Below are 27,095 nucleotides of genomic sequence, written 5' to 3' on the forward strand. Positions count from 1 at the left end.
TCACGACAAAATAACTATAATGGTATCAGATGTTAACCAGTGGTTTAGATAGTGATATGGCAGTAGCATCACAGAAATTCATGGCTCAGAAACGAACCACCTCCAACCTCCTCCCCCCCAACAACAACCGAGTACAGATGGAGAAGCTGGCTGTTTTCCATCAATAGTGAGTAACCCATTTTCTCTGCTGATTGATTTGGCCTGTGCTGTTGCCCTTTTACTATTTTTTTTATGCTATTCTTGGCAGAAAGGTCTTGGCATTAAACTTAATGCTGAATGACAATTTAATACTTCCTCTTCCAAGTCTTACTGACCTTTAATTTTATGGCAAATAATTTCTAATTTGTATACAGGAAAATATTTCAATGACCTAGCTTTTAGAAATGAGATTGAGAGGAGTCATTAGTTTAGCACAAAAGTGTGCAATATTTTTATTCTACTCCTAGAAGTCTCCATACTAAGCTGTTGCTTGTGAGAAAATGGAAGTGCAGTGCACAAATTATTCCATATTTGTAAGTTGTTGATATATCTTCTGATGAAACATTAAGAAGTGGTTAGGACTTCCTCCAGCTTTCTCAGCAACACAACAAGATAGAAGTAACTTGCTTTCCTTTTTGGAATAACCTTCTATTAACTGAGTTTTCACTGAATAAACCACACAAGAAACTTTAGTTAGTAAAATGGGATTATCCCCAATTGAACTAGAACTGAATAAAGCAGCTAACAGGTGTTAGTTGTTACATGTATCCTTACTTGATTTTAAATCACACTTCGTCGTACTTCCTAACAATTTGTGAGGTTGAGTTCTTTTAGACAGGCAGCTTTGCTGCTTGCATACTGTAATTACCTTAAATTACCTTAAATTCATTTTGTAGCAGGAAATAAGATTTGGAACTATATAGCAATCTTATGTTACCACTCTTCTTTCCAGAGCTCCAAAAATCTTAAAATGCAAAGCATTCAAAGTAGAAGTGAGACTGTAGACTACACAAATAGCTATTTTCTAAATTACTTCATAGTAAGTAAAATCCCGATGATATCACTGCACACATGAGGCTACTAAGAGGGGAGAAGAAAAAAAAATCCATACTATTACTAACGAGAAAGTTTCATTTAACCCGTTTGTCGTTGTTTTTTTTTTAACCTCGTACTGTATAATGGGAAACACTAGAGAAGTTAATTATGATTCTTATTTGTTTAAATCACTTGGTTCTGGTTAGCCAAGGGGAGCATTTTCAACTGTCCTCAGTCCTCGGTGGCATGAGCTGAGGCAGTGTCTGGGCTGAGGTGACATGGTGCAGCTGTGCTGCTCGTCCTGGAGAGGGCCACTCATGTCATATGGTGATTTAACCACTTTGCAGGACTGCAGCATGATCGCCGATGAGAGTAAATGCTTTCTTCACGTCCTCAAACTCGAGTACAAGTCATGTTGCAGCAGCAGCGCTCTCAGCAGTGACACTCGTATGTGAGCTGTGCTCCGCAGCAGCCCGTGTGCTCATGCTATCGGCCTAACAGGTGCTTTCCAGCATCCCGCCAAGGGACGCGGCTTCCCACCAGCGCTCCCCGGCCGCCGCTCGGCCCTGGCGGGGTGCGGCAGTCCGCCGGCAGGGCCGTGGCCTGCACACAAAGCCTGCAGCCCTGTGCGGGACCCCATAGCGCTTCCAGCCGCGGAGAGCATCCCAGCTAGCCGCGGCATGAGCGGGGAAGGACGATGGCCAGAGCCGCCGCCAGCAGGCAGGTAGGTAGGTAGGTTACGGGGCGCAGGGGAAGGCGGCGAGCACCGGGGTGCGCGGGGCCGCTCCCGCGGAGCGCCTCCGCCAGAGCGCCCGCGCTTCTCCCTCGGGCGGGGGCAAGTCCGGGGGCACCGCCTCGCTCCGCCGGCGCCGCGCCGACACCGCCCGAGGCCACCGAGCCCAAGCACCGCGCTCGGGCTCCGTCTCTCCGCAGCGGCGCGGGGCGAGCGGCCGGGGCCGGCGGCGACGCCCGCCTCTGCCTCCTCCCCCTCGGTGCTCTGCCTCCTCCCTCCGCCGGGCGGGCGGCCGGCTGCGCGGGCAGGGCGGGCGGGAGGCAGAGCGCGGCTGAAAGGTGTTGCTGGAGGGGAAGTTTGGAGAAGGTCGTCGGGTGCCTGGGCGCTCCGGCAGCATCATGGCGGAGCAGGGCGAGTCGCCGGTCCACGTCCAACAGCCCCAGCCGGCGCCGGCACCCGCCGCCCCGGCTGCCGGCTGGCCCATCTGCAGGGACGCCTACGAGCTGCAGGAGGTGATCGGTCAGTGGAGCTGGGGCGCGGCGGGGCGGAGGCGGGGAAGGAAGGCAGGGATGCCGCGGCCGGCCCCGGGCCTACCGCCGCTCGCTCTCCCGCAGGCTGGGCTCGCTCACTGCGGCGGACGCGCCCGGCACTGCAGCGGCGGCTGCTGCAAACTTTATCCGCCCGGCGGCGGGCGGCCCCGGGGGGCGGCGGCTCCTTCTAGAACCCGCCGCGCCCCGCCCGGTGCGGTTCGGTGAGGTGCCGCTGCCCTGCGGTGCATCGTCACCCGAGCCTTGACCTGCTGCTTGTCACTGGGACCCCGGCAACTCCGCAGATGCGCTCCGTGTGCTTTGTATGTCTACGCTGTGTGTGTCCGTGGATGCGCACATGTGCGTGCATCCGCTTAGATTACTCTGCATTTTTCCGGTGCTTTCATAGGGGAGGTAAATCTCGCCCGTAGATTTGCTGCTCACTTGACGACTCTCTCTTAATAAGTGTATATACATGTATACGTGTACGTATAGATTTAAACGATTTCCTCTTCTCCCTCACTGTTTGATCTTGCTCCCATCCCCTCGTGCCCCTCGGCCCCATGCCCGTCGGTGGCACTTAAGGCCAGCGGGGGATTACAGCTTCGTTTTCACCCCAGCCAACCTGCTTTTGACCCGGTTTGCCATGAGAAGTTTAACCCGTCTGCTGGTTCCCCGCCCTTGTCCCTGTTGGAAGGGGACTTTCTTGGTTAGTGCTTCAGCACTTTATTCACGTGTTCAACTAGTGTACCTCAGATGTGTTCAATCTCCATTCCCTTTATTTGGATTAGGTTATTTTGAATTTTACTTTGAGAAACATTAACTTGTTAGCAATATGTGCGATTGAAAGTTTTTCATCTCTTGGCCTAGATGCTGCTTGTTGCTAATGATCTACTTAGGGAAAACTTGGTTTTATTTGTATGTAACATTTTAAACTTCTAGCAAATACTGCAGATGGCAAAGACCAGCTCTAAGACTGATTGCTGTTTCTTACAAATGAGGCCACTTAAGTGAGAGAAGTCCAGGAGACTTGCCTGCTGGTGCTGTTGATTATCTTCAGTATTATATAACAAATGCTAATTGTTGTCAGGCTGATGACAACCAGAACTACATGTTATTGATCTGGGTTGGAAATTGTGTGTGCTCAACTTTGTCATTAAGCTTTTTATTTTCCATGGGCAGAAACAGTTGAGAAAAGTACTTCTTCCTTAAAATGGTATGGCTTTTTGTTGACCCAGGTGGTGCCTTTGTGTTCCTGTTTGTACTTCCTAGGCTGTGAATAGAGACTATGGAGGGATGAGGGTTCAGGTGGTCAGGTCCCTGGAGGTGGCTGACTTGGATCGGTATTGAGCAGGTGTTGCCTGTGGAGGCGCCGCAAAGGTATGGGTTTACTGGACAGAGGACTTTGTCTTCCTCAGTCTGGGGCATGGATCAAAGTTTGCCAAGTGGAAGTGATTCTACTAGCATAAAGACATCTTTGCTGAGGAGTAGACCCCTCTTCTAAGGTAAAAAAGGCCTCAAAGATGTTGGATTAATCCTTATCTAGGGTGTAATATGACTCATGTGAGTTCCTTAAATAATAGTTGTTTTCTGTTACAATACCTGTAGAATGCCTGGGTGAGAGTTTCCTTTAGAAACTCCTTTCCACTTAAAGCTTTCATCTTTTGGTATGTAAACTGTATTTCTAAATGTTAATATATATTTATATCCTGTTGATCAGGTGGATGTTAAATCAGACTAGCAGATCTGTAGTAAAACTTTATTTTTATAGTTACTTATGGGTGCTCTTAAATGTTGATATTACTTAACTGAATGCCTAGAGAGGAAATTGAGGTCAGGGTATATTGAATCAGATTCTTGGACGCACTGAACTTGCCTGCCATAATTTTACTAAGATAAAGTTGCTTCCATGACTTTCTTTCGAAGTTGCTGAGATTGATTTTGTACCACTTGACTTAAAAATCTTGTGCTTAGTCAAAGATACGATTTTTATTAACGCCTTGTATTTGTTCTCTTAATTTACTGGAACTCGCTATGAGATTAAATTTAGTCTGGATACTATTAAAAATAGAAAAAAAACCCAACCAAATGCACCCCACCCCACTTTCTAAAACAAACAAACAAACAAACAAACAAAAAAAACCCCCAAACCAAGGCTCCTGTAAATTCCATGTATTTGACCACATGCTAACATAATTTTGGAGCTGTAGGATGAATGTTGGTTTTAATGAACATGGTAAGGGACTCTTAAAGAATATTTTTTTATATCTGAGGGAGGAGAGAATGGCATAGTCTGAACTTGGTTCAGCAGCACCCTTTGCTTGGGCTATGCCGGGGTTAATGCATTGTGAACAGTAGTTACCACTTGCTGAAACAGAGCTGATCACCTCTGGAAAGCACTACATACTTTTCCCTGAGGAGCTGGCTAGTGTCAGTTCAGTTCAGTTCCAACAGCTGTTTCCCAGTTAAATGAGGAAAATAACAATACAGTGAAGCACCTTAGTGGGCTTTGCAGGAGGAAAGATGTGCAGGGTGAGATACACCATAATAATTTATCACAATGCTTCCCAACAGAATAGACTTTAGATACTACGGTAACTAAAGCACAAATGGAGAATGGCTGTTTTAGGGATGTTTTAAAGTTTTGGTGGGGATTATGAAATGAAGGTAATTGTTAGTCATGGGGTCTGTCTCCATCCCTTGGATTTAGCAGTTGGAGAAGTTGTTCTTCTCTGTGAGAACTTTTCTTATTGCTCGTCTGTGTCTAGCCACATGCTGTTTTGAAAGCCAAGGCCAAATGATATGGATTTCCAACGAAAAAGCTTTTTTTCATTTTCAGTCTGTTGTGTCCTTCATGATGTCTGTGAGATTCAAGTGCCTGCTAAGGAGAAAATACTAGCTTTAAGGAGTGCTTCGTATGAGATGTTATTCCAAGTCTGCTTTATTTGTTAGGTGGCTGGCCAGTTCTCTGTAAACTCTTTGTGTGCAGTTTCATGATACATTTAATCTGCTCTAACAGGCAGCTGCTGAAAGGATCGCATTGATCTGACAGCGAACTAGTTCTTCTGCCGGGTCAGTTTTCTGCTGGATCAGGTTCCCTGCTTGACTTGCGGCATGGCTTTGTGATTGATAGGGCTGATGCAAGGAAGAGGCTCTTCCCATTAATGCTTGTATACTTATATTTTCTGGAGTGGGGAAAACTTTCTGATTGCTCTCTGTAAACATATAGAGTAGGAAGTTAAGAGGAAATTTTTTACCTTAATTCAGATTAATACAGGCTGTCCATTAACAAAAGCACTTAGAGTGGGATTCCTAACTGTTAGGACAGGAGGATTCAACCAACCTTCTGGCAGTAGTTACAGAGATAAGAATTGTAATTGCTATTAAGGTAGAGCCAGATTTAATTTAGTGAAGACCTGGGAGATCTCTTTCTAAAATTTTAATTCATTAAAATGCTCAGTGGACTTTAATTGTGTGGAGGGGGTTTTGTTGGTGTTTTGGTGTTTTTTTGTAAGATGGATATGACTTAGATTAAAAAAGAAGCAGCTAATAAAAGCAATACTGTGAGAGGTGTTCTTATGCAGTTTGGGTTTATAACCAAGTATTCAGAATGAAATAACAGAAATAGATTTCTCCAACTTTGTCATGTACGTATGTGAGTTTTTTTTCCTCAGAAGCAATATAAATCTTCTCAGAATAAACATTTAAATGGTAATCAACATTAACAGTATTCAATTTTCAGGTTTTTTGAATTGTGTTTCTGCCTTTCAAATTGTAATGAGACAAAGCGGCATTAAATCTTGCTTGGTTGTTTTGTTTTATTTTGGGTGGTGTTTTTTGTAATTTTTTTTTCTTTTGGTTTTAATGTGGTCAAGTGGCTTTGACTTGTTTGGAAAACTACTTTGGAGCTGATGCTCATCTGCCAATGTAACTTATTGTTTGTCATCCTGCATTGATGGGAAGTGGAGTTTGTTGTGGAGAAACAGTGGATCATCTTGTGATTAGGTTGGGTGCTAGTTTTCATTATAAAATTATAGTTTTCTCTCCTGCTGTAACTGACTTGGAAAATTAATTTGGCTAGGAAACAGCCAGAATTAGATTGAAATTAAGGGTTACTTTTATGAGACAGATTATCTATATTGGCTGAAAATCAATAAAAATTTACCTTAGTTGAACTTGTGCATTTGTCTAGTTTTTTTCTAACTTTGAGCTCAAAAATATCTTGTGGTTTGTTGCCTCATAAGGCACAGTGTTGCTAAGTCAAAGGTGTTGGGATTTTAAGTAGAACAAGTTACCATGTGAGCCTGTTCTGCTGGTTTTATGGTTCTTACTGTAATCAGCCTGTGAACCACTCTTGGTTAATGGCTCTGGGGTCTTTGTTGGTGTTTCCATGGTATGTTATTTACTTTTTTTTTCTCCCCTGCTGCATGTACTGCTAATGGCTCTTTGACAGAGAATAGACTCTCCTATATTTGTTGTTATCTGAGCTCTTTGACTCTGTAGAGAGGTCTCTGATTATGATCCTCAGGAACCTGTGTTCACATTGGTAATGCTCTACGCTGTTTTGAAAAGCCTCTCTATAGTTAGAGGTAAAATTAAAGTTCTGTGTTGTTATTCTGTTAATCAGATGCTCGCGTCTCATTCCTACTTTCCAAAATTTCTTATCCCTATGTTTAATCAGGATTTTTTTTTTAATGTTTGAAGGGTTTTCTTTTGCAGTAGTTTTTATGTATATGCTGTAAATTAAATCAGTGCTCAATGAGATACCACACTAGCAACTAAATCTGTGGTAAAATTTCATATTTGCTCTTGCAAAACCTCCATAATTCTTGCATGAGCAGCTGCATAAATTGATAAGTAATACTTCATGCTGCCTAAGGTTTTTGTACCAAAACTTTCTGTAAAAATAAAGGCGTGCCTGCCTTAATTCTGCTTCCAAGTAAATTCTGTTCCTTACCAATAAATCTTAAAATCTACTACAGCGGCCTAAGCATATTATACATGTACATAATAAATACAGCCTTTGTAACATTAATTATAACTTAATACAACTGTAGCTTGAAAGGAAGAGTTTGATTTTGTACATTAAACTTTATGTTTAGGGAAATAAGTGGTCGAGATTTTCTGTCTGTCAATAACCATCTGTAGAAACTGTGGAAATTTTAAAACTCCATTTAGTGTTTTAATAAGGAGTGGCTTTTAATTCAGTTGCCAGGGTAAAGGTGGTCATGGTGCAATTTAAAAACACCTTGTAGAACACTCACAGTGCTGTGCTGCTAATGAGGCTGTGCAGAGCTTGAAGTTGTTAATTATTTGCTTTGTCTCCACATAGTAGTAATAGTGTTGGGGAAAGGACCTCTGTCTTGGTTTTTTGTTTTTTTTTTCCTAATGAAAATGAAATTTTCATTAGAAATACCCAGATTGGAGACATGACTGTAGATGACTCCATTTCATTGCTCCAAAGAGGTTAGACTTCAAGTGACTCTATGATCAACCTTTGTTATATAATCTAGTGAATTAAAAAAAAAATTAACTCATGCAATTGGAATTCAGACTCATCAGGAAAAAGATTAAAAGATGAATTTCAAATTGTAAAAAAAAACCAAAAACAAACAACCAAACCAAAAAGAGCTTCCTTTGGTTTTCTCCTGATTGCAAGTAACCAGCATATAAACCTTGTTTTCAAGTTACCTTGTTAACTGGAAGGGTAAAGGAACATGTGTTAACACATTAGCCAGTGTCTGGTGCTATGTAATGTACAGAAAATATGCTTTTCTGCTGCTCAAATCTGCCTACTTCCCTTTTGGTTGGCTTTTCTCTCTGTATGTGTTCTCTTTGCCTTCCATCCAAGTTCTTCCGACAGAGAAGCCCCAGAACCTCTGGTACCTGGAAAGTCCTGGCTCTGCAGGAGCTGCTTGGCTGTTAGAATAGGAGTCACTTCTACTGTGAGCGTGTGGAAATTTGCAGGGATTGCATGATTTTGTGCCTTGCAAAGTGTTATAGCAGCAAGGCTTTGCAACTTCAGAATGGAACCAGCTTAGCACTTTGATGGCAGGGGCCAAGTTCACACCTGGGAGAGCTGTTTGAGATTGGGTCAGATATTGTTCTGAAACAACTTCAGAACGGTTTTACTTTTTGTCTTTCAGTGAAGAATCACTTTCCTTAGGTCCAAGACCAGTTGTTTTTTTTTCCAGAATCTGTTTGTCAAATGGAGGTTCTGTTCATTAAGTGGAAACAGAACCACATCTGTTTTGATTGGCTTGAGGGGAAAAAACGGTGAGCTCTCCATGCAGAGGAGGTGTGGGTGGCTCATATAGTGGCTACTTGTCCAGGTCATATTTAATTTTTGTTTGCCTCCCTTGGTTCTCTCTTTCTCGTCCCCCATTTCACCTTCCAAAATAATTTGGAACTGTAAGGCAGCAGTTGATAGAAGCTGGTTTTTTTTTTCCAGTAATACTAGTAATTCTTGATGCTTAAAGAATGGGCCCTAAAAATCAAATTAAGTTAGCTACTCTTGTTAACTTCTTGGGTTTGCTGAAGTTAGTGGGATATTGCTGAGCAGAGGTTGCAGAGGAGCACTATGCTTTCCGAACTTGGAAAGCAAATATGTCTCTAGGCCATTTTCTGGTGCCCAAAATTAAAAGTGACTTCCCCCTCTCCCCGCCAAATCATACTTAATATATATTGATAATTCTTACCCTATATAAATAAAGAATGAGTGGTACTGAATGAGTGGATTTTTCCATATTTCTGCCATTTACAGCACAACCCTTCCAGTAGGATGAAAACCTGACACCTCTACTAGATTTCACTGTTTCTGGCTGAGTTTGAAGGTCTTCAGATATGCACACAGGTTGCATGGTTGAAGCTTGTGGGTTTAAGAACATTGTCATCCAGCAGTGGCAGAATGAGGCAACGCTGGTATGGTATAAAATTATTGAGAAAAGAATTTTCTCTAAAATTTTACTTCTTCTAAGAAGGAAGAGGTCTCACTCTATATATACACATATATATGTAGCTATTAGTCTTTGTATGGACTGTTCTAGGTTCTGTGTAGCTGTGGGATCAACTCTGTAAATGAAACAAGCAGTATTGTAAGCTTGTCTCTTGCCTTATTTGATGGGGTTTGACTGATGTCCTCCCTTGCCAACCCTAGGGCTGTGTGGTGGTGATGCAGCTTCTTCCTGCCTGGTGCTTCTGGCTGGAGACCATGCTTTGGTATTTAAGGGGTGACTGGGAAACCAGGAGTGCTAGACTGAAAAGATGGGGGAAAAAACCCCAATCCTGCCCTGAGGCAGATGATGTATTAATGAGAAAAAACAAGGGGAATTTACAGGGACAAACAAGCTATCGGTCATGTACCTAACAATCTGGAGGAATCTAATTTTTCCTGAAACTGCTGTCAAGTCAGAGTTGCTGTGACAGTTGGTTACCTTTCAGGAGACAGATTTTTGGGGAATGGTAGTGAAGAGGAAGCAGGTCAAACTTCATAGGGAAGTGTGTATGCTTCCTGGCATTTATGCAGGCTTCAGTTGACTAGTGACTGTTCTGTAGAAAATTTATATGGCAGTGGTGAGATGCTGAGAATTCTGATGAAGACTGGGTTTTAAAGAGTTCCTCTGAACAACTCCCAGGTACATTTTTCCAGGGTTGTTGTTTGTGACAATCATGAGGCTTGCTTGCAAGAGAAGCTCACTGAAAAGTTTGTAGAGTATTCTCCGTTTGTTAGCTGAAGTAATAAGTTTGTGGCATTAGTGTAGTTAATATTTTCAGTCCTTTGCCCCATGGTATTTGACTAGGTATGTTGCTTTACTCAGTAGTTCAGGGAAACTTCAGTATAGTAAATTAGGTGTCTCCATTAATCCTTTGTCTTTACAAATAGCAATTTCTGAATAATTTTATTAGCCTAATTATTTCTGTGGATGTCTAAATGCCTCTGAGATATTTTGATTTTAAGTTAAATATAGATGAAACTTGAGAATGTCCTATAAGGCTGATGTAATGATTATGTTACATAGCTCTTAGCTGAGCTGTGCTTATGCACTTAGAGAAATTAGAATCAGACTGAAAATTTGAAGCTTTTCTGTGTTCCTAATCATGCTTTCAGAAGAGTTGAGTACTTAATGGTCTTGAAGGTCAAGATCCATGTTGCATATCTGTTTGCCAAGTATGCCTGCATGTGGGTAGTGGTACAAAAATTGTTAATTTAACAGACCAGAAAAATAATGTGTATTTGTTGATCGTGGTTTCTGCCTTGTAGGAGTAATATGAACAAGACCATAAGCTTGAGCTATTGCTTTAGAGTTCTGAGGAGCAACATACTTGGATTCAAAAGCATAGGCATTCAATTATAAAGTTGCATTTTCCTTCTCACTTCTTTGCTTTGAAGACATTTTATTACAGGGACTGAATTTAAGCTTATAATTTATTCCTGTTAGTGTCTTGTCCTTCCAGACTCTGAGCCACTTCAGACTAATAATAGGAACTTCATTAGAATTAGATTAGAATCACCTAATGAAAATTTAATGATATAATAGTATTTATATTACTCCAACTCTTCCACTGTTTCATTTGAAGCAATATATGAGAAATAGGTACATTTTCTGCTTTAATCTGTGGCCACAGTAGACTGAGCTTCTAGGAGGCACATTTTGTTGGTGTGAACTAGTTGATTTGTAGCTCAACGCTGCTGTATTAATTAGAAATCTTTATGACACTGCAGTAGCAATAATGCCTTTGTTTTGGTAAATTGCTGTTCTTCATTCTCGGAAGAGAATGATGCACTGTGTGGTGACATCCGGAGGACTTGGAAAATACTGTGTTCATGCTATTAGAATTGTTCCAAGTGTTTACTTTCAAACTAAATGAGAAACAATAAAATATGCCAACTAAACCAACACCAGAATTTGTTTATAGTGCTACTTCAGAAACTAATAGTAATTCTTTTTTAATAGTTTTTTTCTAGGCAGGAGATCTGATTCAGCATAGCAAATCCTCAATTTGCCCCATTTTATAGGGGAATTCTGTGAAGTTCTGATGGTACCCTAGTAAGATTACTTTGGTTCGCTTGAATACCAGATACCAAATTGTCATATAGTTAGGCAGAAACACTGTCAGCATGGGTTTTGCCTTCCAGATGTTAAGACTTGTGTGCGTATTGAATAACAGATTCGGTATTGATGATGAAACAACAGGGAGAATGAAATGATCAGAATCCGTGTTTCTTTCCATGTGAGGATGAATGGATAAGAATATGGCAGATAAAATCCATAAATTCCCAAATCAAGTCATATCCTTCACTCTTTTTCATGCTTTTTTTGGGAAAATGCAGAATGAATATTGATTTCCTGGATACAGTCATGTGGAGTACAGTACATGCACATTTGCCCTTAGCACATGGCAGCCCCAACACAGTGTGTACATGAGGAGCTGCCTCCTGCCTGCAGCATGCCACTCGGGCAGGCAGCTGTGCAGCACAGCTGGGCTGCAAGAGCAGTGACAGCATGGCTGAAAGAGCCTGTTGAAAAGTCTTTGGCTGCTACTTTTTGTTTCTTCTTCCGTAACAAATTTGAAGTGTGAGTGAAGTTGGATTCCTTTTCATTTTGAAGGAAGCCAGAGCAGATCTGATCACAAAATAACATTTTTGTAAAAGAAAAAAAGTCTTTCCACAATTCCTCCAGTTTTTGCACAACTGGAGAAGAGTTCGTGTGCCTCAGAGCTTTTCTTCTGCTCCTTCATATTTTGAGCTAGTTTAACAGTTAGTTATTTTTCATTATGCCCAAAGAAAAGTATTCCTTTAAATCTCTTCAAATCGTTAACTGTTTCATGTAATGTTACTCATTCAATGGCACATGTATTTTCTAGTCCATAAGTCTGGTGAATTTGCAAGTTACCTTTCTATGCTGATATGAAAGTGGAGGCATTTTTTGTGTTCATTAGGTGAGTATAGCTAAACAACCTCTTTGCTGTCTGACATGATACATGCTATTTCTTGGTGGCATTGAATTCCCAATTTCTGGTCTCAACTTTTGTAAATTGTAGTAAAGTTAATATTGAAACTGAGTGTAGTTTATTTTGCCCTTACACGTAACACGTTTCACTTTTTTTCTTCTTAATATGGCAGCTCATATGGAAGATAATGGGATTGAGAGGAGAGATCATTCCAGGTATAGAACTTGACTTTTCACTGCTCAGTTCAGCTTCGTACCCTTTAGTTCATTAAGCTCTTAAAATGCTATACTTTTTATTACTTCATAATCAAAACGTTGGGAACATGATAGTGAAGGGAGTGTAAGCAGACTAGGTGTATAAAGTGGTTGTAAGGTACCTCAAGCAGACCTGAAAGCCATGGAATTTGTGAGGAAAGTGTAAGTTCTGCAAACTGGAGCAGAGATAGTTTATTTGCGTTTCACATTTGATGCCCATTAATATATCGTATGTTTTAAGTAGCGTATTTTATGAGAGATTCAATGTTTTTCGAACAGAAAACTAAATGTTTTCAGCTAATGTACTTGTTTGGTTCAGGTCCAGTTGGATTTGTTAAGTTGTCCCTGTGTGTTGGTTGTTCCCCTCATACCCTTTTTTTAGCATATGTAAGCAGAATAATTTTGCGGTGCACGAGAAACAAACTGCACCAGGGAATAAGATATATTTTTTCCCAAGAATCTGATAATCAAGCTTACCACTAAGACAACAGACAGGTTCCTTCAGGGATCCTTGGCATAGTGATGATAGCACTAAAACGTATTTACAGTTTAAGCTTTCTTTTCTTGATAAGATACTATATTTACAAGAACACAGAAATTATGATTAGAATGGCACAAGATTTCTACAAACAGAATCAGTTTAGAGCAATTTATAAGTCATGCAATACAGAATTGATAATATGACAACTTAAGAGTTCTAATTGACTAGATCCTAACTTATGATTTCTTATCAACTAAATAATGCAGAATTTATAATACAACTTAACTTACTATTTCTTATCAGCTGGACCCTCTGCAGATTGGGTCAAAACCCAATACATTGTTTGCTGTATCAATATAACAATCATAATCTAGACTCGAAGATGATGTGAAAGATATGAGTTGATCCTCAGAGGTAGCAGATGATGATGGAAGCATCTCTGGCCACAAGGGTCATGGATCTCACTGTCCACCAGCAGCTCAAGTCCCTACTCAGGACTTGTAAGTGCTTGATGTTATGGCAGTTCTAGTACTTGGTGTGCTGTTCTGCTTCCCAGGGACGAGGTCATCACCAGCAATGGAACCTGGGATGTTCAGTGCCAGTAAAGAAGGGAGTAATTGCCTTGATGCCCAGGGATTTTGAAGCTGGTGGGAAGAGGAAATCTATCTGGTTTGTCTGCTTGGTTCACAGGACCTTCAGGGCCCAGGAATAAGGGGAAAAGGAATGAATATGTGACCCATTCAGTCACAGAGAATAGCCGCTTGCCTTATGAAGTGGCATTAGTTGTGCTAACCACGTTACAAGGGGTCAGGAGCATTGCCTGCTGGTCACACCAGTCTTATCCTGCCCTTTCCACAAGGCAAATTCCAGTTCTGATAATTGCAAAGTCTGAAATAGTGGTGATTGTGGATGTTTTCTGTATAGACGTTTTTCACCTATAACACTTCTCATGAAGATATTTCAGATGTGGAGCAGAGCAAAAGGAATTTAATCTTAAGTAATGTTTATAATAGGGGTTTTCCCTAGACAGTTCACTCTCAGCTTTATTTAGACGACTCTTCTATTTTATAAGGACAAGTCAGGGAGAAAATAACACTTATTGAAAGTGGACTGCTTTTGTTTAAGTTTTCCTTAGCTGCTGTGATGCTGATGTTTCCATGATGTGGTTTACTTACGAATGGGATGATGCTCTCATACCTGACCTGGAAATGTCCAGGCTCCCTGTGAGCTCCATGACTAGCATATAAGAACACTCAAGGCCATTAAGTACTTAGCTAAAAGTTAGTTTTTGTGATGACATACACAGGTGAGCATTAAGCTCCCTGGATTTTTGGCATCACTCCACTTTTCTTTGCAACACATCTGCATCTTTCAGTATGAAGTATGACTGTATGACTGGAGTATGTGCAGTTTGTGTTAAAGACAGGCAAAAGGAGAGGCACTGTGGTTGCTCTGTCTCTGATGCACTTCTAAAAGCTGATCCTCAACTTACCCAAAATATGTGAATTCCTTTGTAGGTACCTTCTTTAAAAAAAGGCAGGAATGTGTTTTTATTATATGCTGTATCTTATTTTTGTGATTGGTAGGGATAAAAGTTTTCCAGTGTTGAAATGCTCTGCACTAAATTCAGTGTAGTGAATATGAAAACTAGGTAAGGAAGCTGGGATACTAAATGTCTTGCTACTGTAGCTTCAAAAGCAAGACAGTGCCATATATGAGATGACTGCATAGGGTAGCAGGATATGTTTCTCTGGTAGTGAGGCATGGCTTTACTTCTACTGAACTTCAACAGAAAGTGTCATCTTGAGCCAGGTCTAATTTATTGTTTCTCCCATATTCTTAACAAACACAGCGGCTTTTTTTGTGGTGATTCATTTATTTTTCTTATATTAGTAGAGTTGTACTAAATAAAGCCTCTATGACAAAGAAAAAAATATCTCAGACTGGGGTTTGACACCAGCACTAGCCAGTCTCTGTTAGGAGAGCTGCAGAGGGAACAGAGGGAGGGCAGTTGTGAGATGGCAGGAAGTAGTGGGCATAGTCTCTATTTTTTTATCCTCCCTTTCTAACTGTGTACTTATTGACAGGTTTACCTGAATGCCCTAAACATAATTAATGATCATCCTTGGACTTTTCAGTCTGATGTTAGTGTGTTGATGGCATTGTATCAAGCTGACAAGTGCTGAGCTCTGTATGGTTCTACGGAGAAATCTCCTTAACAAGAAAGTGTCTCAAAGCAAAAAGTTACCACTTAGGCTGCTATTTCATTTTAAAGCCAAATTAACTATTAAAAAAAACTGTGTCAGATCTAAATATATCTGGTTTCACTTTCTAGCCACAGATTTCTTAAATACCTTTGTCAGTGAGAGTAGAACTCTTAAAATTCTTTTAACCATGGCTGGTGGTGATACCTGATTGTTCTTCAGATAAGAGAGATGTTTCAGAAGAGATCCTGCAATATAATGTGTTTGGACTCTCTGATGCAGGGAAGTAAGACTTGTATTTTCCATATCATTGGTAGAGCTTCTCTACTTTCTTGTAGTTTCAATTATATTTCCTGAATAATTAGTTTGTGATTGACAGTTATTTGCTGGACTCTGGTGCTAGAACCCTTTGTGTTCAGGAAAGTAGTTGTATTCTCATGTGCTTTTGGCAGAAGAATTTTATTCTGTTCTGCAGATTTGTCAGGGAGCTATAACATAGTTCTGCATAGCAAACCTCAACATATTTTCTACAATTTATCTAGGCAAAACATCTGTTACAACCAGTTCTTTTACTATTTTGGTGAGGAAATAAAGAGAATAGCTCAAAAAGCTAGGTCATTGCCTCCTGTGCCTGTTTTTTGTGTATGTGGGGCTTTAGTGCTGATTGTGAATCCCTCTGCCTTTTTCTTTCTGTATGGAGAATATGATACCTGGTTGGTGCTGAAGCTTGCTGTATCGAAGCCTTAGCACAGGTTGCCTTAAAGCTTGCACAGAAATTTTCTTGGATTTTCTATAATGCATGATCATTTTGATGTCGATGTTTAGGCTATTTTTCTATGACTTCATTGCAGTCACAGAAATATCTCTATAGCATATTTGGTGAGGTTTTTCTGGATTGTTTATGCAATGGGCTTTTAAAAAGTAGTATAGGATAAGCTGGACTTCATGTCAGCTAATTTCACCCCACAAAAAAGTAAATACAACAGTTGAATAACTCAGTGGTTCTGTAGCCATAATAGTGAAGCTTTTAAATGAATAACTGCAAAACAAATTCAATGAGGAATTTAAGAGATTAATTTTTAAATGTTAAAAATGCAGAAGTAGCAATTCTATGTGTGGGCATAGATTTCATGTAACAGTGTATCTTAAGTGAATTATGTCATAATTGCTAGGATAAGCAAAGTAGTATCCAAGTGAGCTATAAGGAGAGAGATTTTATCCCAGCATGAATTAAGAACACAAAGTGGGCAAAAATTATTAGTAAATTGTATTTACATGATTATTGTAGTTAAGAACTCAAGTATTCATCATGTGAAGATGTAAAGGGAAATAATGACTCATTTGCTGTGAAGAAGCTAAGTTTCAGAAAAATTTAGAGTTCAGTATGGTGGTGGAAATGAGCTTTACTCAGCTGATTTATAACTTACTTTTAATCAGTGGAAGTAATATGAAAGAAAGTGAGTAATATTTGAAGTTGTCTGGGGTATTATGGGGTGAAAGCTAGAAACTGAAAGGAATTAAACATTCTTTGTTCTCTGTTTGTTAACCAAAAGTATTGCTTTGCCACCAACAGAATTTATTCTTTTGAAACTGAAGAGACTAGTTTGGCCCAGTGCTGCTACGGAATATTTTGAGGGGCTGATTGGTTCGTAACACATTTAGTAATGTAGGAGATATGCTATACAATATTGCATGCAACATACAGCATATATAACATAGCTTTCCAAGCTTGTATATAAATACAGGTGTGTTGTATGTTAATAAAGAACACTCCACATGTATTCACTAGTGGGAACCTAATATAGATTTGTGCACTCGTGGTTTCTGCTCCGTGCAAAAGGAATCCTGCAGTTATACTCTCTATGAGTTATGTTTAAGAATTACCTAGGGGACTCTTCTTCAGAAATAGAATGTCATGAGAGATTAAATAGACATACTTCCATAGCTGCTTCATCCATTTTCATAGATTTTATCATGTTTACTACTGGCTTTTTACAGATAGTTACAATTTAGTCTTGGATTGGAGACTGGTGTAAAATTTGTGTCCACTAATCAGTTACATTTAATAGGAGGTTTCTGTATGCTGGAGGAGCAGAAGTGTGTAAAAATGCAGATGATATAGGTTGATATGTAAGACTTTATATATTCTGAGGTAAGATATTTAGTATTCTCCAATTGCAACTGCTGTCTAACCTTCAGATACCTAGTCAGCAAGAAAACTTACCATAATCAACAAGCTTCATACTTCTCTTCAGAAATAAGAACCACTAATTGGTTCTAATACCACTAATGTGGTATTGGGGAAGGTCTCTTTTTGTAAAGTGACCTAAACTGCAGAAATCTCTAAAAGAGGTTTGTGCTGAAATACTGTAGAATCTAAAATTGAGCCACTAAAAAAAAGACTTGATAAATCGTTACGGTCTAATGACCATGGTTACTGACTATATTTTTTTTAAGGAGAAGTAGAAAATTGAAAAGAAATGTTTGTGATCTACTTCAAATACAGTTACTGTGTCATGATGAGTGTGAAGTATCAGACCTTTATAAATAATGGAATAAATGAAGTGTCGCATCCTTGTATGAAGGATGTGGGCATGTGCAATGTGCAAGTGATATGGTCCAACCATCTCACCCCACCCTCTATCTTTTTGAGACTTGACTAATGGAGAGTAGTTAAAACTAAAATGTTAATGTCCACTTGTTGATCACAGTTATTCAAATACCCTTCTCTTTGCCAAGTAGAGACAGGTTCTGCAAGGGTTAAATTCACGTTTAAAAAAAAAAGGAGAGAGGAAAAAATACGTTTATGTCAGGTTTAGAACAACTTGAAGGAACTTGTTCAGATAAGCTTAAATCCCAGATGAGTATTCATGGAGTTTTTATATGCTGTCTGTGAAGTATGTGCGTAGTGGAATTCAGTAGAGTGCTTTTAGGTTACATCCTTTCAGAGGAGGTGAAGTGTGGCCATATGTAGTAACTCTCAAGAAGGTTTCTGTTGTGTTAACCCAGTTAGTTAAAGCAATTCTAATGGCTCTGTTGGACTGGGGACAGGATGGTAGGGAGTGCATGGGCTATAGCGTGAAGGGACAGGTTGGCTGTGAGGGCATGCTTACACTAGAGATGATGGCAGCAAAACCACCAGGACAAGATGAAACTCTGACCTGTTGACAGTTGTGCAATGGGAGTAGTAGGCATCTTGATGTGGTTTGAAATTACATTATTTCACTGCTGACTTTTGAAATTGGCAAAGAGAACTTGTCTGTAGCAGAATGACTTTTCCAGTAGTGGAAAAACCCCATTGTTTTCACAAAGCTGGTTTTTTTGAGTCTGACCATGGGTTAACCTTTTGTTTTGTTCTTCTGCAGAGGACAACTGGATGTAAAGGCTTCATGCTTTATCCAACTTGAGCTTTCATTATACTGCATAATTTTTCTAAATAGAGACTGGATGTTAAACCAGTCTGTGGTTTGGTTATGGTATAGTCAGTGTTCTCTGCCTTGAGGGTTTTGGAAGATTCATAAGGCTCAGTGTATCTGAAGAAGCCCTACCTTCTGGCGGGAAATGGTTGACTGTAATGTATTCTATGCAGTCATTTTCTGTGATCCTAATTTGTTATGCTAAATGGTTGTGTGTGACAATTTAGTTTCCTTGCATGATAGTGCATTACTTCTGTAGTCTGTTACCTCTCAGCTGAACTGCTTATCTGGGTAGACTGGTTTCTAATAGCTGCTCCTCTGGAACACTTCACACTTCTACTTGTTTAGTGGATAAGACAAAAGGAGTCTTCTGACCATATGTGAAAGCTGCAGGTTTTCCTTATTTCTGTACCTGGTTGTTCACCTTATGAGCCAGAGAAGGAGATTTTAAGAGGAAGGAGGAATATAGCTCCTAAGTGTCTGGCTCCTACTTCAGTACATGAAACTGCTTTTTAAAACAGGTTTTATGTGTCTGTAGATCCAACCGAGAGTGAAGACTGCACAAATTGACTTTACTCTCAAACTAGTGTATTTTGTAGAGTATTGAGAAAGCAGGAGAAAGAAGAAACTAGATATATCAGCTTTATTCTAAGCTTAGAAAGCTTTTTGCATTGTCAGTACATCATAGAAATGTGGTGAAGAACATTTCATTGCAAGGCATCTCCATCTGAGAAGAAAACACAGAAAAATGTACTTTTTTTTTTTTTTTGTAATTTAATTTTTCCAAAATGGTTTGAAGTGTTACTTGCTGTCGTTTAACCTGAGGAAGCAGTCAAGATTTTATCCTGGCATTGGATGAATGATTTATCTGTGTGCTTTTTTTGTTTTGTCTTTTATGTGGCCTTTGTATATGAGTGGATTTTAAAAGTAAAGACATTGCTTCTTTTCTACAAGTAGCTAAAACTACTGGCATAGATGAAAAAGATACATTAGGAAAATCTTGGTCTTTATTCCTGTATACTTAATAGCTAAAAATACTCTTTTGTCTGTTTCAACCTACCATTGTAAGTCAAAGTAATGCGAGGATTTGTATTTTGATGTCTACTGAATGAGGAATTCATTAAAGTAATGTAGATGAGCCTTACCTTAGCTGAATTGTGCTGACTGGGTGGTTTCTTCCTTGGGATGTCTTATTTAATTTTTAAAATCTCTTAATTCTTTTATTAACTACATTATTGGAATTTTTAAAGGCTTTGTTCTGTAAGCAGACAGAACAGGACGTGTCAATATTTGTCTGTGACCACATCCTGCAGAAACATGACTAGTTAGTCCTGTTGAGAGTTTTTTTTAAAGAGACTTTTTTTTTCAAGATGAGCTCAGAATTTTGACATGAAATTCATACACAGTTAGAAAGCTTTGTGATTTGAGTAAAAACATCATGTGAACAAACAATACATGAAAATAGCTAAGCAAATAGCAATTAAAACATGTACAATAACTTTCAGTCATGAGGTATTGTTGGTGCTGTTTTCAGATGTGCAGAGGGAAAAGCTCTCAATTGTTCTTAAGTCGGCTGGTAACTGAATCCACGTTTGTAGAGCTTGACAACAAAAGGCTTTTTGTTCACAATTTGTATTCATCTAGGGCCTGCCAAATAAATAGAACATAGTTTATAAGCAGGCCAATATAACATGTTGCTCAAATGACTTACCAGAAATCCCTAATTTATATTAAAATATTTAGAATTACAGGTAGAAGCTTGTTGGGGGCTTTAGATTTCTGCATGGATGAGCACAGTGTAATTATCTGAGGAAGCACACATTGCTAGATTTGATGTGGCAGCAAGATGTGCAGCTTGAGCAAAACTCCTTCTGAATATTACTTGCAATCATTTCATTAATTTAGCAAGGCAATACCGACTGGGGCAACACCAGTGGGTGCTGAGAAAAGAAGCAACAAGGCCTTTTATTTGCAAATAAAGTGTACTAGAGAAAATTATTCTATTCCTTTGCCCAAATTTGTTCAATTCCCCTGGGCTTTGTTATTAGCATAGTTATGTGACCAGATGTGATTTACATGCCAAGTAAGCATGAGTGGCCTTCTCTGCTGGGCCATTCAGTAACCTGCATCTTCTCACTGTTGGTGTGATACTTGTGCCTCCTGTGCTCTTCACAAGAATCAGCATGCTCTTTGTAGGATGTTACTCTAATCATGATGAATGAGCAGGAACAATGGTGGAACTGTAGAAGATTTGGCATGTACAATTTACTGATAATTTTGTGTTCATTGCGTAGGGGAACAAAAAAACTGATTAAACAGGGACTGACCTGAAAGAACAGAAAGAAATAACATTTGATAAAGCATGGTACTCCCCCCTCCATGTAACACTTTAAATTGTATCAACTGTGCAGGTCATGTTCTTCATTAAAACAGAGGAATCCAAAGACAGAAGTGCAATGGTTCCTAAACTGTGAAATGCACTGAGGTGGTGGTTATGTCTTAATAAATGAGCACATCATTTTAAGTTGTTGACTTTGGAATTTTTTGTGGAGTATGGAAAATAAATTTTCAGGTTTTTCTTTTCCATCTGACAAGTGTGAAAGTTGTCGTGCTAGTAGAAAGGTATGCCCATGGGGAAAGCACTGAAAAAGGGTAAACAGCAGATTTGAAGTTCTTTGTCAGTGTGGGCTTCTTATGCCGGTCACTGGTTGAGATTCCTGTTATATTAAGACTATTCCTTTTCTGCCCTTTTTCAGGTAGCGGTGCTACAGCAGTTGTCCAGGCAGCACTGTGCAAACCCAGGCAAGAACGTGTAGCAATAAAGAGGATCAACTTAGAAAAATGCCAAACCAGTATGGATGAATTACTTGTAAGTAAATCAGGGGGCAGTGTGTTACATGGAGACTTACCTTCTGTTTTGACTTTGTTTTTTGCTTGGTCCAAGAGTGAGGATAGAATTTTATGCAGGATGTGAGAGAAGGATTTGAAAATAATCTGAAAGTCTTACACCAATCCCTAAAGATATAATTTTCTAATGTATATTTTCTAATGTCACGAAAACGAGATGTGCAAACTTGAATCCTGGGATAATTAACTTGGGATAACTGTGGGAAGACCCTAAACTCTTGTTTTCTGGAAACTTGATTTTTAAGAGATTACTATCTGGTTGTCTGTCTTTTTATAATACTGAGGAAAGACACATTTTCCTTTGGTTAAACACTGATTAAAAATATGAAGGTAAAATTTAGTAGGTCTCCTTAAAATATCTAAAGCACCAAAACATGTTGAATCATTTTGTAATGATAACTTTTAAACAGAAAAGGAAGAATGGCTACACTGCCATCTACACAAGGAAACTCTTGTTAAAGCTGATAACACACATTTATCCAATAGGCCATAACAAGAATGTTTGAAGAATGTTATTTGTTTGGGCCACTGATCAGAGAAAAAAAGGACCTGTAAGAGGCCATTTGTAAAGGAACTGCAAGAGTTTTTCCTTTGCGCTGGTTATAGCAATCCAGACAAAGTCACAAAGAGCTGTTAAAACCCAAAACTTACTGCTTTCTAATATTTCTAGTTAGGTACTTATAAGACTAATGAGTGTTTATATGTAGGCAGCATAACAAGATTTGAAGGACACAAAACCATTCTAAAAGTGAGAACACTCTCTTCTGTTCCACAGGTTATACTACTGCCTAGAGACTGTGGGCTTTTTCTAATGCAGAAATTCCTGCCTCTGAAGGAAATGATCTCCTCAGCAGGGAATTGCCAGTTCAAAAGATATCTTGAATTTGATACAGAGGGTATGGTCCGTCCAGTTTCTTCAGATAAAATGGCTTTTTTACAGTGGAGGACCCAAAATGCTCTTCCCCTGGTGATTGATGGCATTCACCTTCAGTTTATGTGACAGCTTGTATGCGACTTTGTTGTGCTTTTTACGAGGATTGTGGTAGTGGAAGTTACTTCTGAGGTAGTGAGAATTCTGTCAACTGAGAACTCAAAAGATAAATACAGAACTGTGTTTAAAAAGAGAACAGCCCAAGGTGAGATGCTGTGCATGATGTATTAACAGATACAGTCCCCAAAGAACATTTCTGTAAGAAGATAAATACTAATAATTGTAACATAAAATTGTCAAAATTTGATCTTTTTGGTTAGAGTTTGAACAAATAGTGGGAATTAAGAATTGAAACATTACAAGCAAACAAGCAAAACCCGACAAAACTGCCAAAATCTGCAAGAGAAATTTATGTGGTCGGGAGAAATTATTGCAGTTAGTTAACAGCTTGTACAAAGTTACCTTGCCAAGGGCTTGAGTGTCTTTACTGTTGACATGTCTTCACTGTCTGTCAAATGAGGCAGCAGGTCTTGAATTTTTGGTCCTATATTGCTTTCTTTTGGTACAAAGACAGCTGTCCATACCATTTTTTTTATTTTTTAACGTAAGTCAATTTCTGCTTTTCTGTGCTCAGATTTTTTGTTTATTTGTTGATCTGTTTTGATCTGAACATGAATTCTGTTTTTTCTAGTTCTTGGTTAGAAGAGTTAAAGAAGTGCGTGCACATTTCTGCATGCATACACATACATAATTGACTGTTTTTTGGGAGGGTCAGTATACTTATGACTCAGTTCTATTAGAGAAATTTTAAAATTTTGTTTAAAAAATAGAGACATTTTTTCTGGAAAAAGGCATCATTGACCTTCAAAACTCTTGTTACATCTGTACTAATCTTTTCATTTCAGTTGACAGTACTTAGAATGTTCTTGTGTTTTTGGCAGATTTTGAGTCTAATCAGTTTTTAGTCACTTATTTTAATGATGAAGCAGTTTTTATTGGCACAGGGATGTTCCTGAACTGTCTACTCTCTGAACACACTGTTTTTTAAAATGCTGGTGCTGAGTGCTTATGAATGCTGTGTACAGGCGCCCTTCACAAACTCTCAGCTGTGTGGCCTTCAGAGAAGTGGAAATGCATCAAGCCTGGTGCCCATGTAAGCACACTTAGGATTTGGGCCAGTGTCAATTAAAATAGAAAGGCAGTGTGGGAGGGAGTTTAAATATTACTGAGGTTACACAAACTGCCAAACTCCTGAAATTCGATACTCTGTTTCCTGCAATGTCCTGTGTTCTCACTATTGTAGGCTAAGTGTAACTTAACCCCCTGAGCCAAGGAAAAAGTCCTGTCCTTAGTATTGTCCTGACCGGGTATCTTCCCCATTCCCTTACCTCCGGTTTTTTAAAACAATCCAAAACTCAAGCCTACCAACTAAAGACAGTTCTGTAGAATGGCTGTTTGTTTCTGCTGTGGGCTGCCCTTGGAGGCAGGATGTCTGAGGAGCCCCTGGGCTGTTGGGGCCATTCCCGGGTGTGTGTGGAGCCCTGGGAAGCGCAGGGCACCTGGCTAGCCGTGGGAGCTGGGCCGGCCTGCCTGCTGCAGCGGAGCACGGAAAGGAGCTGGCTCACAGTTGCTTATTAACTGTGTCACCCACCTGCCCTTGGGCTGAAAGACATTTTTATGCAGCTGCTCAGTGAAACTGGATCAGGAATAACCTGGCTGAAAGAGGTTAGCTTTTAACCTGGGCATATTGCCTGGTGCAGCACAAGAATGCCTGGGCTAGTGCAAGGCACGGAGAAGAGATGGATGAGGAGGAGACTTAAATTGCTGTTACTTCTTTGCTGCTGTTGAATGTCTAAGGTGACATGAATGTGAAGAAGCTCCAGTGTGTTCTCCTGGATGTTATGCTGCAAGCTGTTTCCCTGGCAGTGTATTTTAAGTGAACGTTTTTCTCTCTCATCTGTGCATATCATGGGCCACAGCCAAATAACTGAAGTCTGTGGAGGCTTGCCATCCTGTGTGTGATAGGAGCTTTCTGGAACTGCAAGTCTGAAATTAATTCTTTCCTGATTAAAATTTCATCCTTTATCTCTCCTGAGGTGCTTTCTGTTTGTTTATTTTTGTTTTGCAAAGGCTCTTTGAAAAAAAGTCATGAAAGTTGAGACACAAGGTGCCTTTGGCCATAGTTACTGTGGTAGCTCAGTTGTTGCCCATGAGTTGATGCAGGGAGGTAAAATATTCAAAGCACTTTTCAGTTAAAGATAGTGAATCTTAGTCAATTAGTTACATTTCTGCATTATTAATGTCTGAGAATAATAGAGGAGGTGCATTTTTGCCCAGTGGTGTCAGGTGGACTTTTTGAATCACTATTATATTACCAGCATAGGAAAATAGTAAAACAGGATAAGAAATGAAATAGTAACCAGGAGTGGAAGAGTTACAGTTAAGATTTGGAATGGGTAGCTGAATTAAGAATCTGAAGCAGTAATTTGACTTGTGTTTAAGATGACATGTCTGTCTACTGTTTTCCACTTGCTGTCTTCTGGGGGATGAGGGGGAGCTATCTTGCTCTTATTATTCAGGCTCATTGACTCATTATCCAGGCATTCTCTGTTCTGTGGTTCAGGGTTCAGAAGTTGTCTGAGGAGGACTTTGTTCAACAGAACAAGATGAAATGTGTGTCAAACTACAGCCTGACTTTAATAGTCACCAACAAGCATCATGAGATTAAATCACAGTCTTTAAGACATATAATTAACTTTTTATTAGAAACCAGCTGTGATTTGGAGTGCATTGCAAATAACAGAAGACCTCTTGGAAACAACTGATAAAATGAAGTTGAAAGTTGAAGATTGCATTTGTGGCAGTTTTAATCAACCTAGAGGGGGGACCTGCATAGAGCCTAACTTGCACAAGTGCCATTGAGTCAGAAAGAAACACAGTTCACCTCAAAGCAGTTGCTTTTCAGGGAGGGAGGAGAGGAAGAAGTTTTTTTAGCTGGTTTGGCTTCTGAACTGGCTCACCCTCCAGGAGCATGTCCTCTAGCACCAAGGATGGAGCAGGGCTCTGTGGCCAGAGGCAGAGAGAGAGAAGCAGGGTTGTGGGAGCTTAAGCTGGTGTGAGGCCAAACCCTCTGGTGCAGAGGAGGCCTCATGCTCCTGTGTAAATGATTGGCAGAAGAATGAGAGCGGCCGGAAAGGTGTTACAGAACAATTACGTGAAAGAGCAAATAGAAAAAGGACTCTGCTTGAATTAACAGATACAAGGCAGTCATTCTTAATGTGTACAGCTGTGGCGTGTCATAGATGGTGTTACTTGGTAGTGCCACGTTGTGCATCTGTTGGTGACTGTGTGCTCCTCTAGTCAATTGTTTCCTGTGACTTTTGGTCTGTAATACTGCTTTTTCTCCATTTCTGCTTGACTGCGTGGCTCTGGTGTCTGTCCATCCCACAGTAGCTGAGCCAGTGGTGCTGTGTCCTTTGTCTGACAGCTTCCTTCCTTCTTTCCTACCTGTTCCCATTCTATTCTTCATATCCCTTTTGAACAGAAAATGGAGTAGATTTTGATCTTTCCTTGCATTTTGTTGTCCAGCCTGTACCCGTACCTTCAGCTCTTGGAGACTACTTATTCTTCATTACTTACTGTGACTTTGAGACTTTAACAGTAATTGCTTTGCTGTTCTCAGAAGAAAAGTGATGTATCTATGCCTGTGTCTCCTGGCCAACCCTCCTTCGTGTTCTTAGCAATAATGTTTTTTCTTGCATGCAGATCTTTGGGTAAATTGAAATGTTTTAATGCCTTGATGCATACTCTGTACATACTTTAGTTCTGTTGTAGTATTTCACTTTGGAAATTAAATTTTGTATTAGCAAAACTGATAGCTGGCTCTGTTATGTTGGGCTTTGTATTTCCTACAGAAAGAAATTCAAGCAATGAGTCAGTGCAATCACCCTAATGTGGTGACCTATTACACATCTTTTGTGGTCAAGGATGAACTTTGGCTGGTTATGAAGCTATTAAGTGGGGGTAAGTTACTGGTTTTACTTGTTTAGTTGCAAGGCAATTGTAGGATTTTTTTTTCCTAATGTACCTTCTTTGAGTTCATTGATCTAAACCAAATAATTTGAAGATCTTAGACACTGTATAGGATTAACCTGGAGATGTAGGCATGTTAAGCAGGAATGTGCAAGCTTAAAAAGCTTGTATATCTGTATTCACAGGACAGGCTAAGAATTACTGAAATACAATACTTACATAAACAGAATTTTATTTTCATTCTGAATCAATATATCAAAATTCTCTATTAAGGCTGTGTAGAGAAAACTGATGAGAATAAAGTAAATTCTGTCAGTGTGATCTTTTATTGAGTTTCTCTAGAATCGCCTCTATTTTTATAAAAATGCATATGTTTCTGATTTCATAATGAGTGTTGCTCATCCCCTTATTCAAGCAAGATCCATCCTAGGCCAAGTATTACACATGTTGAATCCTTTTTATTGCTTAAACTAACCAAACAATCATTGCATTTTTTTATGATAATGGTTCATGGTGTAAAATTTTTATTTAGTTCCAGAAGAGGAAAAAAGGGGCTGAACTTAATGTGCTTGTAGTTCAGAAAAGAGAGGCTCCAGAATAAGATGTGGTGCTCCTGGTTGTTACATGATGTTGTTCAAGATTAAT

General features: G+C 39.6%; 1 protein-coding gene across 4 annotated transcripts in view; it reads left to right on the top strand.

Moving 5' to 3' along the window:
• Positions 1-2,001: 2,001 nt before the first annotated feature.
• The window catches only part of STK39 (serine/threonine kinase 39), an 81,853-nt gene continuing 56,759 nt past the window's right edge, over positions 2,002-27,095 (top strand). For 2 of the 4 annotated variants that reach the window (XM_085066544.1, XM_085066545.1), the window contains exons 1-3: positions 2,002-2,266; positions 21,337-21,449; positions 26,333-26,441. In XM_085066544.1, coding sequence (XP_084922670.1) covers positions 2,146-2,266; positions 21,337-21,449; positions 26,333-26,441 — 343 coding nt within the window. In that variant the 5' untranslated portion in view covers positions 2,002-2,145. Of the gene's footprint in view, positions 2,267-2,503; positions 2,598-21,336; positions 21,450-22,262; positions 22,384-26,332; positions 26,442-27,095 lie in introns of those variants that run through there. The other 2 variants (XM_085066546.1, XM_085066547.1) reach the window with 2 other exon arrangements.

This window comes from Lichenostomus cassidix, chromosome 7 (genome assembly GCF_008360975.1).
Source record: "Lichenostomus cassidix isolate B80296 chromosome 7, HeHo_3.0, whole genome shotgun sequence".
Classification (NCBI taxonomy): Eukaryota; Metazoa; Chordata; class Aves; order Passeriformes; family Meliphagidae; genus Lichenostomus; species Lichenostomus cassidix.